The 23,019-nt window shown below is 41.2% G+C and overlaps 1 protein-coding gene across 8 annotated transcripts in view; it reads right to left on the bottom strand.

The window, feature by feature from the left end:
• Window positions 1-23,019, bottom strand: part of CAPS2 (calcyphosine 2) — a 96,962-nt gene that overhangs the window by 44,635 nt on the left and 29,308 nt on the right. For 5 of the 8 annotated variants that reach the window (XR_004645863.1, XM_034771676.1, XM_034771670.1 and 2 more), the window contains 3 exons: window positions 3,425-3,534; window positions 2,407-2,453; window positions 103-148 (listed from right to left, as the gene is read on the bottom strand). Coding sequence is in view for 6 of the 8 variants with exons in the window: in XM_034771676.1 (XP_034627567.1) it covers window positions 103-148; window positions 2,407-2,453; window positions 3,425-3,534 (203 nt within the window). In the remaining 2 variants the exon portion in view is untranslated. Of the gene's footprint in view, window positions 1-102; window positions 149-302; window positions 484-2,406; window positions 2,454-3,424; window positions 3,535-5,485; window positions 5,659-6,153; window positions 6,245-23,019 lie in introns of those variants that run through there. The other 3 variants (XM_034771716.1, XM_034771708.1, XM_034771724.1) reach the window with 3 other exon arrangements.

Genomic DNA, 23,019 nt, shown 5'->3' on the forward strand with positions numbered 1-23,019 from the left:
ACAAAGAGAACAAGATTATTTGTACTTATTTCATAGTCAAAATAAATCTTTTGACTTGACAAACTTCTGCAAACTTTTCAGATAATGCTAACTCATGATTACCTCTTCATCTGAAGATCCCAGCTTGCCCAAATCAAGGCATGGCACCCTGCAGGAAGTTAAAAGATGGTTTTAGTAATTCTTTAATACAGTCTCTTGCTTTCAATTGCAGTACAAGGGAGCCCTCTGACAATGAAGTGCTTTTCCCCTTCACAAAAATATCTTCACTATAAACAGTTTCACTATAATTGGAGAGAGCCTACCTGGCAAAAGTCCCTACCAACCCCCTTCGTTTCACCTCAGGAAGTGGTAACAGAGACTTTCTTCATCCCCAGTTGCAGAGGACACTGGCAGCTGTAAAGGGCCCCTGGAAGGCCCTATCTTCACTTCCAGCCTCAGATAGTTCTATCAAGACCATCCTGGCTCCTCTTCGCTCCCCACTAGGAGCAGCTGCAGCAAGATCAGAAGCCAGGGATTTCTCATTACCCCTCTACCACAACAGTATTGTGGCAAATTCTTTCCTCTCCATAATCAGCCAGAAGAGAAGCAATGGGGAAGTAAAAAGTAATCCTTTTTGAATGCAGCTCTTCAAAACTAATTGGAAGGAATTAGCACAGTCCCAACTATACTACAATTACATACCAATAGCGACTCTTCATTCAGCTTAAAGAAATTAAAAAGTCAATTGAAATTAAAGCAATTCTGTACTTTTACTTCATTTTAGTCCCAATCCCACTAAGTAATGAGTGTCCTTACCACCCTCTAAAGTAAACTGGAGTTGAAGATACCCAGCACTATGAAGATGCATTCAGCGTCTTTCTGGATTGTGTCCTTTGGGTTCAATCCAACGCCCTTTAACTTTCAGTGGGAGCTGGATCAGACCCTAGGCTATGTCTATATTGCACACCACTTGTGGTGTGCACATATAGAGTATGGATAGTTATATGCCACAGAAAAAAAGTGAGCTGCATTCACACTTCGGTGAATAGCCACATGCATCAGTGGGGGATGCAGTGGGGAAAGGCTCCCGCTGTCACACCCTGCCAGAGCTTTCCCCACAGCTCCCTGCAGCAGGGAAAGACTGGCAGCAGGGAGGCAGCAAGACAAAAACAGTGGGAGGGGGAGGGTCATGTTCTGAGCTGTGTAGAGTATATATTCTAAGGATTCACGGGGATCTTTACTCCACTAAGCAGTGCCTCACCACATACACTACTATTTACACCCATGCTAGCGGGACTTGCAATGTATGTATCCTACAGGCCAGGAGTTATACTGTAACTAAATTCCCCTGTGTACGGCTGCTGGTATTTAACTCTATTTTAGCAAAACAGACGAGTTTTGGCTAATTAAAGGCTTGATTAAATTGTCTATATTACCAATACATTACAAAACTACCAGTCACACTAAGACTTGGAATGTGCACTTAAAAACAGTACGTGTGAAAGATGCCAGATTTCAGTTTCAAATACTGTAAGCCTTCTAACAACAACCCAAGTATAGTCTGAGCATCAGTAGTACATATTTTCTCTCACTTTGCTAAACTCTGTTATAACAGAGTCTCTTCTAGTACTGGAAGACATGCTGACTCTCCAGGCCCACCCAGTCAGTGGAGAATGACGGAATACACACAGAGATTGAACTATCCCTTTATTCAGCCATAGACATTCCAAGGTCATGTTTGATACATACTGGCAGAATCTTATGGAGAGCTAAAATGACCGTAAAGATTTTTTAAAATAAGGCAGTTCAGTCTCAAATATGGCACTGATAATAGATGATGTTAATATACCTATTCCCAGGCCTCAGAATCCCCAATTTTGGAAGTACTATACAAAGCAGATTTCAAGTCACTTTTTAAAATACTCTCATATGACAATTTCTCTGTATTTACAATGAAATATCTGTAAGGAGCAGCAATTCTTCTCTCCTACCCCCTTTCATAATGGTAACAAGTATAAAAGATAGCTTGTTTACAATTAGAAATAACTGCCATGAGCTTAGATAGTAACTAAAAAAGTAAAGCTCAACCATCCAACTTTTACATATTTGAAAGAAAGCAAAAATGTTAATGAGTAATCACTAATGACGGCACCAGATTCCAATTAATCTCAATGTACATTTAAAAAAAAAACTACTTTACTAAAGTGAAATTTATACAAATAAGTGTGACTTTTAAAAGTATCATTTTAAGGAAAACAATTAAATTCCTCTTTAAGTATAAAGCATAGCCAACAAGTTTATGGTGATAAATTCCACCTAACTCCTTGATTTATACATCAGCATAAAGACAATGAAATAAGGAAATTTACCAAAGTTACTTAATGCAGAATGAAACAGACAGTTCATAAGTAGGAAGAATAGACTTACTCAGCTGGACGAAGGCCATGAGTTGCTTGTATATGTGGTTTCCATCCCTACAAAAATGTCAGCATAATAATTAAATCATGATTTAAAGACATAGTTCTGTCTTTTGAGGGTTGTAAAATTGTGGTATAGATATTTGGGCTTGGGCTGGAGCCTGAACTCTGGGACACTCCTCCCTCACAAATTCCCAGAGAGCCTGAATGTCTGCACTGCAATTGTACAGCCCCACAGCCCAAGTCAGTTGACATGGGCCAGCCACAGGTGTTTAACTGCACTGTAGACATACCCTTGGAGAACAGAATTTGAATCTTGTTTTATGACTGTTTTCGGTTACAGAAGGCAGAAGTATTACAATGGTTACATTCTGAACTCTTGGGGAGATCAGGAAAACATAGGAATGCTCCTTTCTGCAACACACCACAGAGGCCCCTACTGAATGACTGGGGTATAAAACAGCATTCTCCAGGACTACTGGCTGGAGGATGCTATTACAGAACACATCTGATAGTGGAATACAGAAAGACATCTTGTCAGGTAAGAGAAAGGCAGTCTGCCATAGTTGACAGGACTCAGTCCTGGACTCCCTAATGTGGTCACCTAGCAACAAGAGGGAAGTTAAATGGAAGTATGTGGACTTGAAGAAAAGCAAACGCTAATCAATAATCAGTTAACTATTTTTAATCTATAAACCTAAAGGGCACAATACTTATTAAACAAAAAAGGAAATATCTACAGTGCATAATTCAGAAAGTATTAATGTTCAGACCAGTCGCAGTCAAACTAATGACTACCATTAACCAAGACTGTATTCATACTCACCAAGACAATTTATTTACTTTCAATAATTAGTCTGCAAGTTCTTTTATATTGCAGTAACCTTAATACTATAAACTTTTACTATAAACTATACTACTTTAAAATCCTGAACATAAGATGGAGCTAAATGGTCTGTGAAATAAAAAACACACCTGAAAATATTTGTAAGTCAAAATAGAAACATTAATCTTTCCATTAAACATACTTGACTAAGTTTCTTCCCCCTTGATGACAGCTCAGCTTGCCGTCTAGGAGATGCAGCAACTCCTTTAACCTCCAAATCCATGCAAATTTGACTGTGGACTTCACAATAAACTGTAAATAAAAAAGACTATATGAAAACCATATGTTTTCTATATAATTACTATTATAAATACAAATAATTAAATTACAGGGTATGTACCTAAAACTCCCAACCTGGGAGTTTTTATTCAATGATTACCAATTTCACGGCCATGAAAAACATGTCACGGACTGTGAAATAAGCCCTTCCCCCATGAAATCTGATCTCCCCCATGCTGCTGGGAATGCCCCAGCCAGGGGCTCATAGCTGCAAGTCCCAGCTGAGCTGGGGAGGGACAGGACTTGTTCTTCCCCTGCACAGCTACTGTTGGGGCTGCAGGAAGCTCTGGAGCTGGGCAGCAACCCCGGAGGTTCCTGCAGCCGGAAGAGGCTTGTGGAAGTGGGTCCTATCTCCCCCTTGCTGCTGGGAGCGCCACAGTCAGGGGCTCCTAGCTGCCAATCCCACAGGGCTGGGGAGGGACAGCACTCAGAACTGCCTCTTTACCTGCACAGCTGCTGGGGGGACAGAGGGGTGCGTGGATCAGACTCACCTCCAGGTACCTTTTGGGTTGGGATCCCGGCAGTTACCACACCATGAAATCTCAGATGTAAACATCTGAAAAGGTGAAACTGACCAATTTAAAAACCCTCTGGCCATGAAATTGATCAAAATGGACCATGAATTTGTTAGGGCCCTATCAATATTGCATTGGATGCCCATCTCCACAGTAACTCCTGACTTCAATCTTCCCTTGCCAGTGTTATCTTTTGCTGGAAGCAGTTCCAGGCTTCTGTCTTAGCTCCAAGCTTCACTCCCTGGAAACACTAGTTTTCTCTTTGCTTCAGGCTCCCCCTAGTCCTTTCTTAACTCTAGCACAGGGGTTGGCAACTGAAAATCAGTTCATGTGCCGCCTTCGGCACGCATGCCATAGGTTGCCTACCCCTGCTCTAGCATTTGCAATTTGTACTAGATGCGTCAACCCTCCCCACTCCTGACTTACATCCTGCATAGTTTTAGCCAGACCAGAACTTTTGCCATACCCTAAGAATCCTTCTGGTTCCCAGCTACTGTATCCTTAATAGCTCCAAACCCTCCCTTCATGCCACACACCACCCCCTCTGCAAAGTTTCCTCCCCTATCCTGGACAGTTCTGCACCTGCAGGCAATTTCCCTCCCAACTTCAAGATTCCCAGAAACCCGACACCCCATGGTGTATGTGCTAAATTATGCATGAGTAAAAGTCGGCCCTGTTTTCAGATACTCAACAGATGTTAGTTTCAAGCATTCTCTGCTCCCCAGTGAAGGCGATGGGCCTATTTGTTATTTAAAGTGAAAATGCATCTATCTTCACATAACCTCAAACATTTCATTTAAAATGTAAGGAGATTTTCATAATCATAACAGGGAAAATGCAGTCAAACTAGTGCATATTCATTATTAGTATTCACAAATTAATGTAATCAGATTTTTAAAATAGTATTTTTATATTTAGTCAAAATATTTAATACTATGTGTTTACAATGATTTAACCACCGCACAGAAAAGATATAAAAAGATAAAAGATAAACTTTTACAGTTGGAAAAATCTTGGGAAGTAGAAAGCTCACAAGTTAACCATCTCCATTTCCTTGTGGACAAGTATCCATCTCACAGAAACACTGCCATAAGGTGGAACAAATTGTTTAGCATAAGTACTTAGCACATATTCTAAGGGGATCATTCAAGGTAGCGTGGCCCATTAGTGGTCCCTTAGAATATGTGCTAACTACTTATGTTAAATAATCTGATCCACCTTGCGTTTGATGCTCAAGGTACCTTTCCCAAATCTGAAGAAGAGCTCTGGTGTGGTTCACAAGCTTCTCTCCCTCACCAACAGAAGCAGGTCCGATAAAAGATATTACCTTGCCCACTTTTTCAGTCTTGTTAGTAGTCTCAAACAAAAGGTAACAGGATGAAAAGGGATAGGGACTGAAATCCTCTCACCCTTAGTTTTGATCTCTCTGGAACAGGCTGTTAGAAGTGCAAACGCGATATGGAAGCTCTCTGGCTGTGGACTTCATGGGACAGCCCTATCCAGTGATCCATCCTGTTCACAGTACTGCCAGCTAGTGTGATTTCATCCTAAAGCTCAGTTTTTGGTGTTTTTCTTAAAGCTCCTGCAGCCAAGCAATTACATGAGCAGCTCCATTTTTTGTTTTGTTTTATAAGTTTCTAACCCCCGTGGCTGCAGAGAAACGCTTGGAAACCTGAATCAAGAGCACCCTACAGGCTCACAAACCAGATGGAAAATAACAAGAACCCGGTTTTTTGTTCCACACCCGAGTTTTGGGGCAGGGAAGGGGGGAGGACTGTCCTGGCTAAGCCAGGGCCAGCCGGCAGCCGCTGGGCTCGGCAGCGAGGTGTCTCTGCCGGCGATGCCCGCAGCCCGGGAACCCCGCAACTGGGCCTCCGGGGCGTCCTGAAAGGGCAGCGCCCCGCGCACGGGGGCGGGCCTCACCCCGCCCGTTGCCTAGGTTTCCAGTAAACAAGCCCGGACGCGGCAGGCCACGAGCACCCGCTACTCTCGGGCTAGGGGGCGGGCCACAGCCCTCGGCAGTGAAGGACCAGGAGCCCCTCGCCCCCTCCCAGGCGCGCACTCGCTGCCCACTCACCTCTGCGGCCGCCGCCCCTTTTCCCAAGTCTTGCAGCGTCCCTCTGCGCGCACCCGCCGGCTCCACTGCGCGTGCACTCGAGGGGCAGGGACGCGCGCTGGGGTGTGTGTCTGCGCTCCTTGGCCCGACCCAGCCAGTCAGGCTCCTCCCACCCTGTGCCCCCCCCATAGCCACGCCCCTGGGCTTGAGACGCAGGGCAGCGGCGAGTGATGAAAAGCCTCGAGCTCTGTGCGCTCTGGCGCCAATTCCGGAAAGCGCGTCACCGCTCCGTGACCATCAGCGCACCCGAGCTGATGAACGCGAAAGAAACAACCATCAGCCTGAGCCCTCAGTCACTAATCCCTGCACAGCCCCGGCCTCGGGAGCCACCCCTTCGAAATACACCTTGCCTGCAGGAAATAACAGCCCTCCCCTGGCTGTGTCATGCCCCGGGGTGCAAGCCGCAGGGGCAGATTAGCCGCTGGACCAAAGGGGGCGTGTTCATTGGCCCCAGCCAGTTAGAAAATGGGGGCGGCGGGGCTCCCACACCCCAACCCTCCCGCCTGGCGCTCCCATAATCGGAGCAAATTGCCCAGACACTTTAATCTGAACCAGTGGGTTTGTCTAAACATCAAAATAAATGTATTAACTAGAGAAAGATAAAAAGCAACAGAGGGTCCTGTGGCACCTTTGAGACTAACAGAAGTACTGGGAGCATAAGCTTTCATGGGTCAGAACCTCACTTCTTCAGATGCAAGAGAAAGATAGACTGTAGGTGATTAAGTGGTATTGGCATATAGAAGATAGAGGTGGTTACAAAAGGAAACAAAATAGCAAAGGTGCTGTGATAAATGAAGGAGGTAGCTCCCTTTTATGGACACCCAACTGGCCAATTAGCTATAAAATTCCTTTTAGTAGCTGTTCTCTACTTACTTTACCTGTAAAGGGTTAACAAGCCCACAGGTTGAAGAAAAGGAGTGGGCACCTGACCAAAAGAACCAATGGGAGAACTAGAACTTTTTAAAATGGGGGGCGGGAAGCCCCTTTGTCTGTTGTGCTCTCTGGGCTGCAGGGACACAGAGCAGCAATGCTGTAAACAGCTTTAAGCCAGGAATGATCATAAATCATTAGATAATACCTAGAACTACTTATCTGGAACTCCCAAATATGTAAGTAGATCAGGAATGTTTAGAAAGATGCGATTAGGGCTATTTCTGTTTATTTCTTATGGCTAATGGACTCCTCTGTTCTAATCCCAGATGCTTTTGTTTTGCTTGTAACCTTTAAGATGAACCTCAAGAGATAGCTTGATGCTTAATTGTTGTAATTGTTTCTTTTAAGGTCTAGCAAAAAGCCTAAGTTCCAAATGTATTTCCTTTCTCTTTGTTTTTAATAAATTTTACCTTTTTTAAGAACAGGATTGGATTTTTGTGTCCCTAACAGGTTTGTGCACATGTTGTTTAAGTAGCTCGTGGCAACAGCTGATTTCCTTTGTTTTCTTTCTCAGCTCTTCCCCGCAAGGGAGTGAAAAGGCTTGGGGGTACCCCACAGGTAGGAATTCCCAAGTGCGCCTTCCTAGGTTCAAGGGGGTTTTTTGCATTTGGGTGGTGGTAGCATTTACCAAGCCAAGGTCAGAGAAAAGCTGTCATCTTGGGAGTGTAATACAAGCCAGGAGTGGCAAGTATTCATTTTTAAAACCCTTGCAGGCCCTCACCTTCTGCACTCGAAGTGCCAGAGTGGGGAATCAGCCTTGACAGCTGCAGTCTAAATCCTAAACTTTACCAGGCTAATAATTCTAAAAGCAAGGGGATTTTTCTCACCCAAAACTTCACAGCAGTTCATGCTAACTAGAACACCTTTCAGTTGGGTCCAGCTTCTCCCAAAGTCTCAATGGAGATCTCTTGTTTTCCCGATGATCTTGCTTGGCGAGATTGGGGGAGGGGGAAAGAGGCAGGCAAAGTGATGTCACTGTCCCCCATTTATACTTTTTCCCACATACAGGAAAAATCTTTGCTGTGTCATGAGGCAGCCCCCATAATGTGTGTGCTTAAGCACCTGACTTTGTTTACACTTCCCCTCAGGCCCGCCAAGCGGGGGGGAGGAGGGAGAACAAAGGGGGCAATTGCCCAGGGGGTCAGGTGATTTAAAAGGGCCCAGGGGGCCCCAGCTGCCGCTGCTGCAGTAGTAGTAGTAGCAGCAGCCGCCGCGGGCCCTTTTAAATCGCCTACCTGGTGCCGTTGGCGAAGGCAGCCAGATGGGCATGGGGAAGCCCTGGCTGTCATAGGTGCTGAGTTTCTAATCTGCTGGGAGGTGCTCCCCCCCAGCTCCGCCCCTATGTCACCCCTTTCCCCAAAGGCCCCACTCCCACCTTGCTTCTTCCCACCCCCGCTCTGCCCTACCCAACCTCTGTCCCCACCCCCGAGCACACTGCACCCTCCCCCCCAACGAGCCTCCAGACACCGCGAAACAGCTGAGCCACTGCTGGTGGTAGGTGCTGATTGGTGGGACCTGCTGATGGACAGAAGGCGCTACGGGGAGCAGGAGGTTCTAGTAGGAGGGTCTGCCGGTGTGTGCTCAGCATCCACTGTTTTTTCCCCGTGGGTGCTCCAGCCCCAGAGCATCCATGAGTTGGCGCCTATGCCAGCTGTGCCGGAAGAGCACACAGCCAGCAGCAGCCACTGGGTACCAGCCAGTGCAGGCACAGATCGCATCCATGGAGGTGCAGCTTGTGCGCACCAGCCGCCACACATAGTCCAGCTCTGTGCCCATGTGGCGACACCACGCTGGGCCAGCAGCAGCGTGGGGCCCGGCTCCAGCCTGCCCTGCATACATCAAACCTCAGCCATCCCTTTCTAAGGGGCTCACTGACTGTTCTGCCCTTGGGCCCGGAATTGGTGTCAGCAGGCCTTACTCCCCTGCAGGAGAATAGCCAGTGATGGTCAGTTAACACCTGGCTGGGTGTTAGTCACTATTTTATCATCTCTGAGGAGCTAGTCTGTGGCCTATCCCCAGACTCTCAAAACATGTAGCAAAATCTCATAACTTCATATACAATGATGATATACATACCTTTCAACAGGATATTAATGCTCAACAGATTGTGACTTTTCAAATATCTCACGAGGCATACTTTGTACAAAACATTTATAACAGTGGTGAATATGTGGGTATGGGGGTTACATGGGGTACAATATGTCACAACCACAAACATACAGGGCACTGCCCAGTTCCACATAAACATCACCCGCTGTCCTGAAGTACTTGCAGCCTAAAGGCTAAAAGTGCACACACACAAGTAGACCACTTTTTTTAATTGGGGGGAGGGGGGACGACAACACACACATACACACAAAAAAGATAATAGCTGTTTAAATTTCACTTTAATGAGTAGTTTTATACCATTTGTCCACATTTAACAAAAAGAGAAACAAGCTTCTGTTCCAAATTTAGTGTTTCCTTTATTTATTAGTGCGCCCCCACTCATCTATGCCCATCCAGGGAATGGTGTGGCCATGAGATAGGGAGCCAGCCATAATGCCCAAGTATCCTTGTCCCATCTGGCACTGGTAGCCATGCACTCAAACATCACCAAAAAGGCATCAGGGCCATCCTACATAGTCCCAAGATTTCCAGTTCCCTCACTGGAATTTACTAACCTTTGTAGGAGCTGTTGCTTTATTTGAGACGGTTTCTTAATAAGCTTCTGTAGCATCCTCTGCTGCTCTGCCTGCCAACCTAAGAGTGTTTGCCTCTTTGCTTGCTGGGTTTTCTGTATTTCTGTCTGTTGCTCCACTAGCCAGCGCAACATCTCCTTCATTGAGTCTGGATCCCCCTGCCCTCACACAGGTTACCTCTTCACTCATCTTCTCTCAATCAAGAGTGTTAAACTGACAGACAAGCCCCCACATGTCTCATTCTTTCAGCTACTCAGTGTGCTGCACTGTCTAGCCCAGGGGTCGGCAATCTTTCAGAAGTGGTGTGCCGAGTCTTCATTTATTCACCCTAATTTAAGGTTTTATGTGCCAGTAATACATTTTAATGTTTTTAGAAAGTCTCTTTCTATAAGTCTATAATATATAACTAAACTATTGTTGTATGTAAAGTAAATAAGGTTTTTAAAAGGTTTAAGAAGCTTCATTTAAAATGCAGAGCCCCCTGGACCGGTGGCCAGGACCCAGGCAACGTGACTGCCACTGAAAAAATCAGCTCATGTGCCACCTTCAGCACGCGTGCCACAGGTTGCCTACCCCGGGTCTAGCTTGTTTCTATCACCTCATGGTTGTAAACATGCCAGACTATTTTCCTTTCATCACATGTACCTCTTATTCCTCTGCTCATCTACACACAGAACATAACACACATCTCTTCTAGACAGCACTTTCCACACAGCCTTCCTCCTCGGCACATTTTACCTTCTGAGCCTCTCCCTGCCACCTGTTCCTTCTACTTATAGTCTCCAATTATATCATTAGCCCAGTAATTACCACACAGGTGCTCATAATCCCCCAACATCATGTGTTTATTGGTTACAGCTGAGCCTGTGGTCATCTTTATGTTGCAGCAACATCAGTGATCAGGATGCTGCTGATAGCCCTCTGTCACAAACACATTTATTGCAAATGGCTTTATTGCCAAAGTGAACAACAGGGGAAATGACAGGAAAACCTGTCTCATACCAGTGGTTGTGGTTCTCAAACTTCGGTTCTGGTGACACCTTTCACATAGCAAGCCTCTGAATGCGACCCCTCTTATAAATTAAAAACACTTTTTAATATATTTAACACCATTATAAAAGCTGGATGCAAAGTGAGGTTTGGGGTGGAGGCTGACAGCTCGCGACTCCCCCATGTAATAACCTCGCAACGCCCTGAGGGGTCCCAACCCCCAGTTTGAGAGCCCCTGACCTAGGCCAATTAAAAGGAGGGAATTTGAAGACCATTAATCAAAAGTACATGCCCAAGGACGAGTATATAGTGCTGATATGCCCCTATAAAACTGATTTCCAAAACCAAACCTTATCAAAATCAGTCTGAAGTTCTCCCACTCCAGCCAGTCAAAGCTTTCTTGGCATCCAAAGAAAGTAGCACACAGGAAGAATTACTAGAATTAACATTATATATCAAATTCAGAATTCTTTTGATATTCTCAGATAGATGCCTGCCAGCAACAAACCCAGATTGGTCAGGGTGAACATATTTGGACAAGATGACACTCAATCTGTTTGCCAGCACATTGGCATAAATTTTAGCATCCACATTAATTAAAGAAATAGGTCCATATGATGTACAATTGGTAAGATATTTTCCTTTTTTAGATTGACCACAATTTTTGCCTCATTCTATGAATCTGGAATCTCATTCCCCTGCAATATAGCATTAAACAATTCAGTTAAAAAAGGGACCAACTCCTGCTTTAGAGTTCTATAATACTCCTAGAAAACCCATTAGGACCTGGAGCTTTATTGGATTTTAAATTCTTAATTACACCTTCAATTTCCCCTGCAGCAATTTGCCTATCTAAAGCTGGCACATCTTCCTCTGAGAGCTGAGGTAGTCTCACACTTCTCAAATACCTATTAATAAATTCAAGATTGGGGTGTTCTGATGCATACAAAATATAAAAAAAGTTAGCAAATGCTTCAGAGATTTGTTTGATGCCAATGAATAAATCTCCCTTTTTATTTCTAATCAGAGGGATGACGGATTTATCCTGTTCCCTCCCTCTCCCTCCCCCAACACACTTTCTGGCTAAAAACCTATCAACTTAATTGCCCTTTTCATAATATTTTTGTTTAATATATCTAAGTGTTTGCTCAGCCTTACTTGTTTGTAACAGGTTAATCTTCCTTCTTATCTTATACACCCTTTTAGATCCGGTAGATTTATGTTTACCTTCCAAATTAGAAAGTTCTTTAACCAAACACTCTTCTCCAAGAGCTCTCATCTCTTTGAGGTATGATGCTTTATAAGGATCCCCCTCATTTCCAATGTCCTACAGAACACTGGTTTCAGAGTAGCAGCCGTGTTAGTCTGTATCCGCAAAAAGAAGAACAGGAGTACTTATGGCACCTTAGAGACTAACAAATTTATTAGAGCATAAGCTTTCGTGGACTACAGCCCACTTCTTCGGATGCAGAACACTGTTACTGACCCTTCCTTATCATTTACTTCTCTGTGTTTCTGAAAACGTCTTACAATTCAAGAGCTGGAAGAACAGTGTCGTACAGCAAAGCTCTATTCAACCACCAGGCACTTTGTTTTTCCACTGAATCCCAATTTTTAATATAATAAATGCAGGTGCATGATCAGACCAAGTTATAATTCCCAGATCAGCTTTTTTTGACCAAATTAGCCCAATGTCCTAGAAACGAAAATCATACCAAGATTGGAATAAGATTTATTAGTAGCGGAATAACAGGTATAATCCCTGACATTCAGATTTATCTCCAGTTAGACAGATTTATCTCCATTTATCTGCCAGATCATAATTTTCTAAGTGATGGAACAAATTTGCACTTGCTACCCCTGGATGCCCTCTGGGCACATTCAATCAATTCAAAAGGGGATTAAGTGCCTCATTAACACCCTTCCACCCCCATCCCCACTCCCAGAGTAGAACTAGAAACTGATTTTAAAAAAGAACGTTTGCCCTTGATCGGGAGTATATACATGAGCTACGGTGAGAAATTTAACTTTCAAGGACCCTTTAATGAAAATATATCTGCCCTCTGTAACTAAATTGTGCTGAAACAAGAAAAGGGAAGTGTTTAGCAAAGAGTACTGCAATCCCTCTTCTATTATATTGCCCTGGAGAGACATATGGTAGCTGTATCCAAGAAGCATTCAGGTATTTATCAACATTTTTCTTCCGGTGTATTTACTCTAAATAGATTATACTAAGAAAATCCTCTTTCAGAGAGAATACCCTTTTCCATTTTGTTGGATCATTCATTCCCTTAACATTAGCAATCATGACATTATTAAACTCATCCTTGAGTACCAAGGCTGCTCTGGCCCAGTCCCGATGGTTAAAAAGGTCCCGATTACATTTGCACCTCCTTCTTTAAACAAGACATTTTTGGTTGAGTTCCCATCATACACACAGTAATTTTAAAACTCCCACATATATTGCTTTTCTTTTTTAACACCTATATTATTGTACCCTGATCCTGAGTCTGATTTGCCATACATTTTTAAATTCATTTTTATTAATATAATCATTCTATTAAAACATAAAACAACATTTAACATCTGTTTTCATTGTTGGTAAATTGTATAGTCAATTGCTGGACCACACTTTGGTTCATTATGAAATATACTCAAGAGACCAAATAACCAATAACACTCACCTTTATTGGTAAAAGTCAATAATATTAAAGTACAAGGAAAAAGGTTCTGTACCATACCAGTGTTCAGGACACCATCTCATGGAGCATTGTTCAATACACTTACACAAAAGGCATTCTTCCAAAGTTACAAATTTCAGCTAGGAGTATTTATAGGATGATCTTACAAGCTACAAAACTCCTTGCATATCACTAAAATCCAACCCTTCAGTTTGTCCCAGGTCCTGTCCTTGTTGTTCTGTACCTTTCTTATCTTTTGATTGGATACTAGCATTCCAGGTACTGATCTGTGAGGGTACTTCCCTAGCTTGTACCAGGGCATAACATTAATGTATTTAGCCTTTGACAAATTTCCTATTTTCTAATGCCAAAGCTAATTTAAGCTTTTCAAATTGTTATGGGATACTTAGCATAAGAGAACAGGATTATGAAAAGACATAAGCCAATTCAGACCATATAACTGCTAGAAATAAATAATGTTATATTGATATGGTATGCTTAATACATATTCATATATGTGGTATGAATAATACATATTGATAATATGCTATATATAATCTTAGCCCAGCATATATATTGGTCCACAGGTCCTCTGCTTGTTGCTTTGACAATTGTTATTAACAAGGCAACCCTTTTGTCAAATTATTATATGAAGCAGTGGTGAAGGCATTTATATGTGATTTATGCCATCTCAACAAACTGCATAAGCGGCAATACATAATTCACACAACTAAGACTAATACAACCAAAGCTTTAAATGCAACTTTTATCCAAGTGTGGGAAATCAGCATTTTAAGATTCCCACAGATAAGTCTTTTGAGGCTTGCTTTGCCTTGTGCATGTCCTTGCTAATCTGAATCATGTGTGTGTCTTTTTGATCTAATTACGTTTCTAAATTTAAAGGAAGTCGGTCAATATGCACATTAAAAATTGGTAGATACTTTTCAACTTCATCTCTGATACTGGGGTTCACTTTGAATCATAGATTCATTTTGAAAAACTGGAATAGGCATTGTTATAGTGTGTTTGTGTTGCTGTGTGATACCCCTATAGTTGAGATAGATCCATTCCTTACTGTTAGATATGACCTTCCTGGTAACCTACTGAATGGACTGTAGATAATTTATTAAAATATCGCTGTGTGAGGATCCAATATTGGTAACAGTACCATAAAAGAAATCTACATAGAACCAGACACAGATCAAGATTATTTTGAATAATATGTGCCTCAGCTAGGATGCAATGTCACTGACCCCGGACTACAAATGGTACTAAACAATTTACCTACAACATTTAATGCATTGCCAATTCACAATAACTTCTATTATGCACTGAGGACAATATTATTTGGCTAATTGCTCATCATTGATAAGATCAAGCAATAAATTCATTTTCTATTTGTCAATACTGTTCTCCGATCCCCTTGTTTCCCTCCTTCCTTGTGCATTTCCCCCATTGTCACTTGATCCCCCTCTAGCTGTGGGAGCCTGGACTCTCCTTACTTCCCCCATGGGCATGTTAGTTCCCTGTTGGTGGGTTTTTTTGTTATTTTTTTAATATGTATATATTCTTAAGAACTAAGCCTTATCTAATCTTATCAAACATCTTCATAACATTGGAAATTATGAGATTATTATATCATATCTGAGTTCACTTATTCTTAAAATTTTCCACCATAGGTGACCTTTCTTCATTTAATATAAATTTTGGAATATTTGTGATAATTCTAAAGTCAAATTTACCTCAATAGGGGAGATCTAGGTCTCTTGCTATTAACTTTGTTTATGTTTATAATACAAATCGCAATAAATTAAGTGTAATGTTATACCTATTAAGTATACTTAGACTTGGAAGGATTAGATTTTTATTGGTAAATGTTGATAAACGTTGATTTCACAGTACACAAACTGACAAAAAATATTTCCATCAAAAATAATTGAAATTACCACATAGGCAAAGTAAGAAAAATGCTGCTTGAGAACTTATTAAAGTTTGATTTTAAGGATATTTAGGCTGTGTCTACACTGCTACTTTCTGTGCTAAAACTAGTCGTTCAGGGGTGTGAAAAAACACCCCCCGATCGACAAAAGTTTTAGAGCTGAAAAGCGCTAGTTCAGACAGCGCTATATCCCCGGCGATAAAGCTACCACCCCTAGTTAAGGGTGTGTGTGTGTGGGGGGAGGAGGTTGTTTGTTTGTTTTTTGTTTCTATTGCTGGGAGCGCTCTCCCCGGCGATAAAGTGTCTAGACATACCCTTACTTTGTATATTTTGACATGCAATGCCGACAATTTGTGTTTTAACAGTTTATAAAGTTTAACTTCTAGAATTTCAATGCCGACTGTTATTAAATAATTACTGACTGACCTTCCCTCATAATTTCCTGAAACTCTAACCATTTTGATTGTTAAATATTGAAAAAAATGCTTATAACCCATAATTTTGTGCAACTGAAAATTTAAATAGATAAAAATTGAAAACAATGCTTAAAAATAAACATTGATAGTATCTGTCAAATTTATACCGAAAAAAAAATTCAATTCTTCCAAGCCTAAGTATACTATATCCACATAGAGTAAAATATCCTGTATGGTATACAGCGCAGCTTCCATATTACTATATCCTTTTATCATTATAACCACATGGAGTTACTATCCATTATTTATTGTAATGTCTTGTTCTTCTGGACCTGGACTGTTTCTTCTGCTCTCATATTTGTCCTGTTGTCTTGATGTTGCATCTTTTTGTGCTGTTCTGGCTCTCTTTAATCTCACTGATTTGTTGGTGACCTATAGGACCAATGCCTTTGATCCCATTCAGATTGTTCTTGACCTGTTTTGCCTGTTCCCATGTCCACAAGTACCCATTTCCATCCTTTTGGATCTAAGATAGATATCTATCTGTCCTTCCAGTTAAAGCAGTTGTTTTCAACCTTTTTTCATTTATGTTGAAAATGGCGGTGCGGTCCCCTTTGGAAATCTTAGACATAGTCTGCGGGACCCCTCAGGAGTCCATGGACCACAGGTTGAAAACCACTCTTCTTTGGTAACAACAATCTTTTGTGGACCCCTTAGATGTAGTCTGCTGACAAGGGGCCCACAGACCACAGGTTGAAAACCACTGCTTTAAAGGACAGTCTAAATGGGAACCCACATTTGTATCTTGTTATTTCTACGAATTGTGGTAACCTGGTATAGTTCTCTTCACTTTCTAAGGGTTGAGGTTGCCAGATCAATGGTTCAGCTCTCTACCTTATTGCCTTCCCTATTTTATCCTTATTTTGATAGCACTGTAAATAGACAATCACATCTATTAGTCTAGAGCCCGCTGGGGACCTGGAGGAAAGGGATGTGCAGCCCTTTCAATATGAACATGATTGTTATTGCCCAGTTTTAATATGACATGATAAATATTGACTGTGTCCAGCTGATTTCTCCCTTAAGCCTCCTCTGGAATACCTTTAATTCTTATGTTATTCCTGTGCTCCCTGTCCTCCAGCTTTAATTCTATTTCTTCTTATATTTTTTTCCAATTATTTGGATTCTTTCATCTAGATTAGTAATGCTATCCAATTGCTTGTTGAAGTCTGAATCCACATCTGATATCTTCCCTTTAATCTAATTATTTTTATTTTTCTATCTTTAATGTAAGCCTAAAATTCTTCCCTTGTCACTTTATTCATCTTTTTGATTTCTAACAACAGGCCCTACAGGTCAGCTGTAGAAACTGGTGCTTCTCCACCTGCTTCCATAGTTTGTTTGCTGGAGGAAGCATTACTCTGTTTTTTGGCTGTGCTTTTGTTTTGAGGGGGAAACATCTTTCTATTGGAGGATTTCTTACCCTTCCCAGCCATCTAGATCTTTTTGCCTTTCCTCTTTGCTTGTTGCACCTCTCCCAAGATGGCTGCTATCATACTTCCCCTTTGTTTGACCTTTCCAAAATGGCTGCTGCCACATTTTCTCACCCAGCCACACTAGTACAATTTATTAGTATTTTAAATCTTACTGCACTCATCCACTGTCTCTTTATAGGGAAATGAGGGTACAGTTCAATACAGAGCTGTAACTAGGCATTTTAGCACCTGGTATGAGCAAGCATATTTGTACCTCCTACCATTTTTTCCCCCCCCCATGTCATTTTTCTGCCCCATTTTTCTACCACATGCCTATGCACCCACCCACCCCATTCTCCCCACACTGGTTATGGCCCTGGTTCAACATCTCCAAGCTGGCAGTCATTTTTAATATGCTCTGCAGGCTTATGGCACTGAATTCTGTTGCTGGATTTTCTCCCCCGAAGCTGCTGTTTAGGACTGGGAGCTGCCAGCTCTCTCCAACAGTGACCAGGGGAAAAATACTAAAAAATTTATAAAGCAATACCAACAGATTTATAAAGTAAGCCTGTTATTTTCATTATATAAGTATCATGTAGGATGTATATAGGGTTAGCATGTGTACTTATAAAAAAAGTATAAAATTCAGCTTTTAATTGGAACAATCTATGTAAACTTTAAAGCAATTTTAGAACTGCTTTCAGTGATTTGTTACAAACTGACTTGTAAAAAATCACTTTTCTTAGAATCATTTGAACTATATGCTATTGTAGTTTGAATACTCTAACTTGCAATAAGGGATTGTGTCTCAGGTATTTTGTGGGGGTTTTTTATTAGGGCTATCAAGCGATTAAAAAAAATTAATCACAATTAAATCGCACTGTTAATAATGGTTTGGGTTCTGTAGTTCCCCACATCAGAGTGTTGCTCTTTTAAGACTTCTGAAAGCATGCTTCACACCTAGTCCCTCTCAGATTTTGGAAGGCACTTCAGATTCTTAAACCTTTGATCAAGTGCTGTAGTTATCTTTAGAAATCTCACATTAGTACCTTCTTTGAGTTTTGTCAAATTTGCAGTGAAAGTGTTCTTAAAATGAACAACACGTGCTGGGTCATCATCCGAGTCTGCTATAACATAAAATATATGGAAGCATGGCCTCTGGAATAGTTGCCGAAGCATGAAGGGGTATATGGATGTTTAGCATATCTAGCACGTAAATACCTTGCAATGCTGGCTACAAAAGTGCCATGCAAATTTTAATTAATGGAGATATCCCATCTCCTAGAACTGGAAGGGACCTTGACAGGTCATTGAGTCCAGCCCCCTGCCTTCACTAGCAGGACCAAGTACTGATTTTGCCCCAGATCCCCAAGTGGCCCCCTCAAGGATTGAATTTATAACCCTGGGTTTAGCAGACCAATGCTCAAACCACTGAGCTATCCCTCCCCCCATTTATTAATGGAGATATTTTGTCTCCTAGAACTGGAATACCTGTTGTCACTTCTGGTGACACTATAAATAAGAAGGGGGCAGTATTATCTCCTGTAAATATAAACAAACGTGTTTGTCTTAGCGATTGGTTGAACAAGAAGTAGGATTGAGTGGAGTTGTAGGCTCTGAAGTTTTACATTGTTTTGTTTTTGAGTGCAGTTGTGTAATAAAAATCTATAGTTGTGAGTTGCATTTTCATGACAAAGAGATTCCACTACAGTATTTTTATGAAGTGAATTGAAAAATACTATTTATTTTGTTAATCATTTTTACAGTGCAAAAATATTTGTGATAAAAAATATACACTTTGATTTCAATTACAACACAGAATACTATATAAGGAAATGTAGAAAAACATCCAAAATATTTAATACATTTCAACTGGTATTCTATTGTTTAACAGTGCGATTAAAACTGCAATTAATTTTGAGTTAATCGCATGAATTAACAGCAATTAATCAACAACTCTAATTGAAATAGCATTCATTTAATTTAAATAAGTAATATTTGACCAATTTCAAACTTTTACTGAAGAACATAAGAATGGCCATACTGGATCAGACCAAAGGTCTATCTAACCCAGTATCCTGTCCTCTGGCATCGGCCACTGTCAGGTGCCCCAGAGGGAATGAACAGAACAGGTAATCATCAAGTGATCTATTCCCTGTTGCCTACTCCCAGCTTCTGGCAAACAGAGATTAGGGATACCAACCTTGCCCATTATGGATAATAGCCATTGATGGACCTATTCTCCATGAATTTATCTAGTTCTGTTTTGAACCCTGTTATAGTTGTGGCCTTCACAACATCCTCTGGCAAAGAGTTCTAGGGGTTGACTGGGAGTTGTGTGAAGAAATACTTCCTTTTGTTTGTTTTAAGCCTGCTGCCTATTAATTTCGTTTGGTGACCCCTATTTTGTGTGTTATGAGAAGGAGTAAATAATACTTCTTTATTTCCTTTCTCCAGTCATGATTTTGTAGATTTCTATCATATCCCCCCTTAGTCGTTTCTTTTCCAAGTTGAAAAGTCCCAGTCTTATTAATCTCCCTCCATACAGAAGCCATTCCATACCCCTAATAACTTTTGTTGCCCTTTTCTGAACCTTTTCCAATTCCAATATATCTTTTTTGAGATGGGGCAACCACATCTGCACGCAGTGGGCATATCATGGATTTATATAGAGGCAATAGGATATTTTCTGTCTTATCTATCCTTTTCTTAATGATTCCCAACATTCTGTTTGCTTTTTTGACTGCTGCTGCAGTTTGTTGTTTTCTTGCTAGCAGCAGAGATTTTCCTATTATCAGAATTTTTCTGAAGACAGGTAGGGCCAGATCCTCAGCTGGTCAACTTGTCATAGCTCCATTGACAGCAGCTGAAGTTCTGGTCCATTATATGGAAGTTTAAAATCCTACATCAGTGGAGTTGACTAACTTTAAATAAAGGATTTATTTTATTTCAGTAGTATTGAGTATGTTGCGCTCCCCCAAAAAATCATATCAGTGTGGAAGCAGAGAAAGAACTGACATGAAGTGGATTGCAATGCAATGTTAGCAAGAGTCAGGCTAACTGTAACCCTACATCCTCTATATTAATAAGCTTTGTATAACCCCCCCCCCCAATGGATTTTAGGACACTGCTATAATAACCCATCTATCGTACCCTTAGTCTGTTCTTCCTGCATTAAAAGATTCCAGGGTGGTTAAAAAAAACAAAAACAAAACAAAGAAAAAAAACCACACACTAAAGGACACGGATGTAACTTTCTGATAAAAGTAATTGTCGCAGGCAGTATCCTTTTCAAACATATTTTTTTATTAATGTAACTAATAATCCCTAATACAACGAATCCTAAAATTCTAAATAAAGAACGAGGCATATCGATTAGTTGCAGTTAACTCACGTGATTAACTCAAAAAATTAATTGTGATTAAACGAATTAATCGCAGTTTTAATCTCACTGTTAAATAGAATATCAATTGAAATGTATTAAATAATTTGTATGTTTTTCTACATTTCCATATATGCACTCAAACACAAAACAGTGTAAAACTTCAGAGCATACAAGTCCACTCAGTCCTGCTTCTTGTTCAAACAATCGCTAAGACAAACAAGTTTGTTTACATTTGCACGAGATAATGCTGCCCGCTTCTTGTTTGCAAGATCACCTGACAGTGAGAACAGGCATTCTCATGGCACTGTTGTAGCCGGCATCACAAGATATTTACGTGCCAGATGAGCTAAAGATTCATATGCCCCTTCATGCTTCGGACACCATTCCACAGGATGTGCTTCCATGCTGATGACGCTCATTAAAAAAAAAAAAAAAAAAAAAAAAAATAAAAAATTTGCGGAAGGCCCCGGGGGGGGGGGGGGGGGAATTGTTTTACCTGCATTCTACCATCTATTTCATGTTATGATGACCCAGCACATGTTTATTTTAAGAACACTTTCACTGCAGATTTAAACAAAACACAAAGAACATACCAATGTGAAATTTCTAAAGATAGCTACAGCACTTGACCCAAGCTTTAAGAATCTGAAGTGCCTTCCAAAATCTGAGAGGGACGAGGCCTGGAGCATGCTTTCAGAAGTCTTAAAAAAAGAGCAACCCCGCGATGCGGAAAACTACAGAACCCGAACCACCCAAAAAGAAAATCAACTTTCTGCTGGTGGCATCTGACTCAGATAATGAAAATGAACATGCGTCGGTCCGCACTGCTTTGGATTGTTATCAAGCAGAACCTGTCATCAGCAGGGACCCATATACCCTGGAATGGTGATTGAAGCATGAAGAGACAAATCTTTAGTGCATCTGGCACATAAATATCTTGCGACGCCGGCTTCAACAGTGCCATGAGAACATCTGTTCTCACTTTCAAGTGATATTGTAAACAGGAAGCGGGCAGCATTATCTCCTGTAAATGTAAACAAGCTTGTTTGTGTGAGCAATTGGCTGAACAAGAAGCAGGACTGAGTGGACTTGGAAGCTCTAAAATTTTACATTATTTTATTTTTGAATGAAGGGTTGTTTTTTTTTTTGTTTTTTTTTTTACATAATTCTACATTTGTAAGTTTAACTTTCATGATAAAGAGTTTTCACTATAGTACTTATTAGGTGAATTAAAAAATACCATTTCTTTTGGGGGGTTTTACAGTGCAAATACTTGTAATAAAAAATAAATAGAAAGTGAGCATTGTACACTTTATTCTGTGTTGTAATTGAAATTAATGTATTTTAAAATGTAGAAAACATCCAAAAATATTTAAATAAAAAGGTATTCTATTTTTTAATCACGCAATTAATCACGATTTTTTATTGCTTGACAACCCTACCCAAAAAAAAAAATTAAAATTAAAAAACCCACCACAAAATATCTGACACACAATCCCTTATTGCAAGTTAAAGAGCATTCCAACTACAATAGCATATAGTTCAAATGATTCTAAGCAAAGTGATTTGTTACACGGGTCAAGTTTGTAACAAATCGCTGACCGCAGTTCTAAAATTGCTTTAAAGTTTACATAGATTGTTGCAATTAAAATCTGAATTTTATGCATTTTTATAAAAACACATGCTAACTCTATATACTATCCTACACGATACTTATACTATGATATAATTAAAACAACAGGTTTATTTTATAAATCTGTTGGTACTACTTTATAAATTCTTTAGAATTTTTCCTCTAGTCACTGTTACTGTTCAGTTTGTGGCAGTGCTGTAACAAGGGCGAGGCGAGTGAGGCACTTGCCTCGGGTGCACAAAGCGGAGGGGCGCAGCTCTACCGCCCAAGCGAGGCGGGGGGGAGGGAGGGGAGCTGCGATCGGCAGCGCTTTGGCAGCAGCTCTACCACTGCCGCTTCTTCGGCGGCAGGTCCCCTAGTCCCTCTCGGAGGGAAGGACCTGCCACCGAATTGTCGCCGCCGCTTCATTCATTCTTCGGCGGCAATTCGGCAGCAGGTCTTTCTCTCCGAGAGGGACTCGGGGACCCGCCGCCGAAGAGCCTGGAGCTGGCCCTTGCCTCGGGCGCAAAAATTCCTTGTTACAGCTCTGGTTCATGGTCAGTCAGTTTTAGTCTTCTTTCTGACTTCTTTCCACCAGCTTTTCTTTGGCTCCTCTTGCTGGTTTGCATCTTCTCCTGATAGAGAGAGACACAGACACACACACATACTCTCTCTCGCTGGCTCAGGCACAGAAACTGCCTGCTGGCAGCTGGCC

This window comes from Trachemys scripta, chromosome 1, assembly GCF_013100865.1.
Source record: "Trachemys scripta elegans isolate TJP31775 chromosome 1, CAS_Tse_1.0, whole genome shotgun sequence".
NCBI classification, from domain to species: domain Eukaryota; kingdom Metazoa; phylum Chordata; order Testudines; family Emydidae; genus Trachemys; species Trachemys scripta.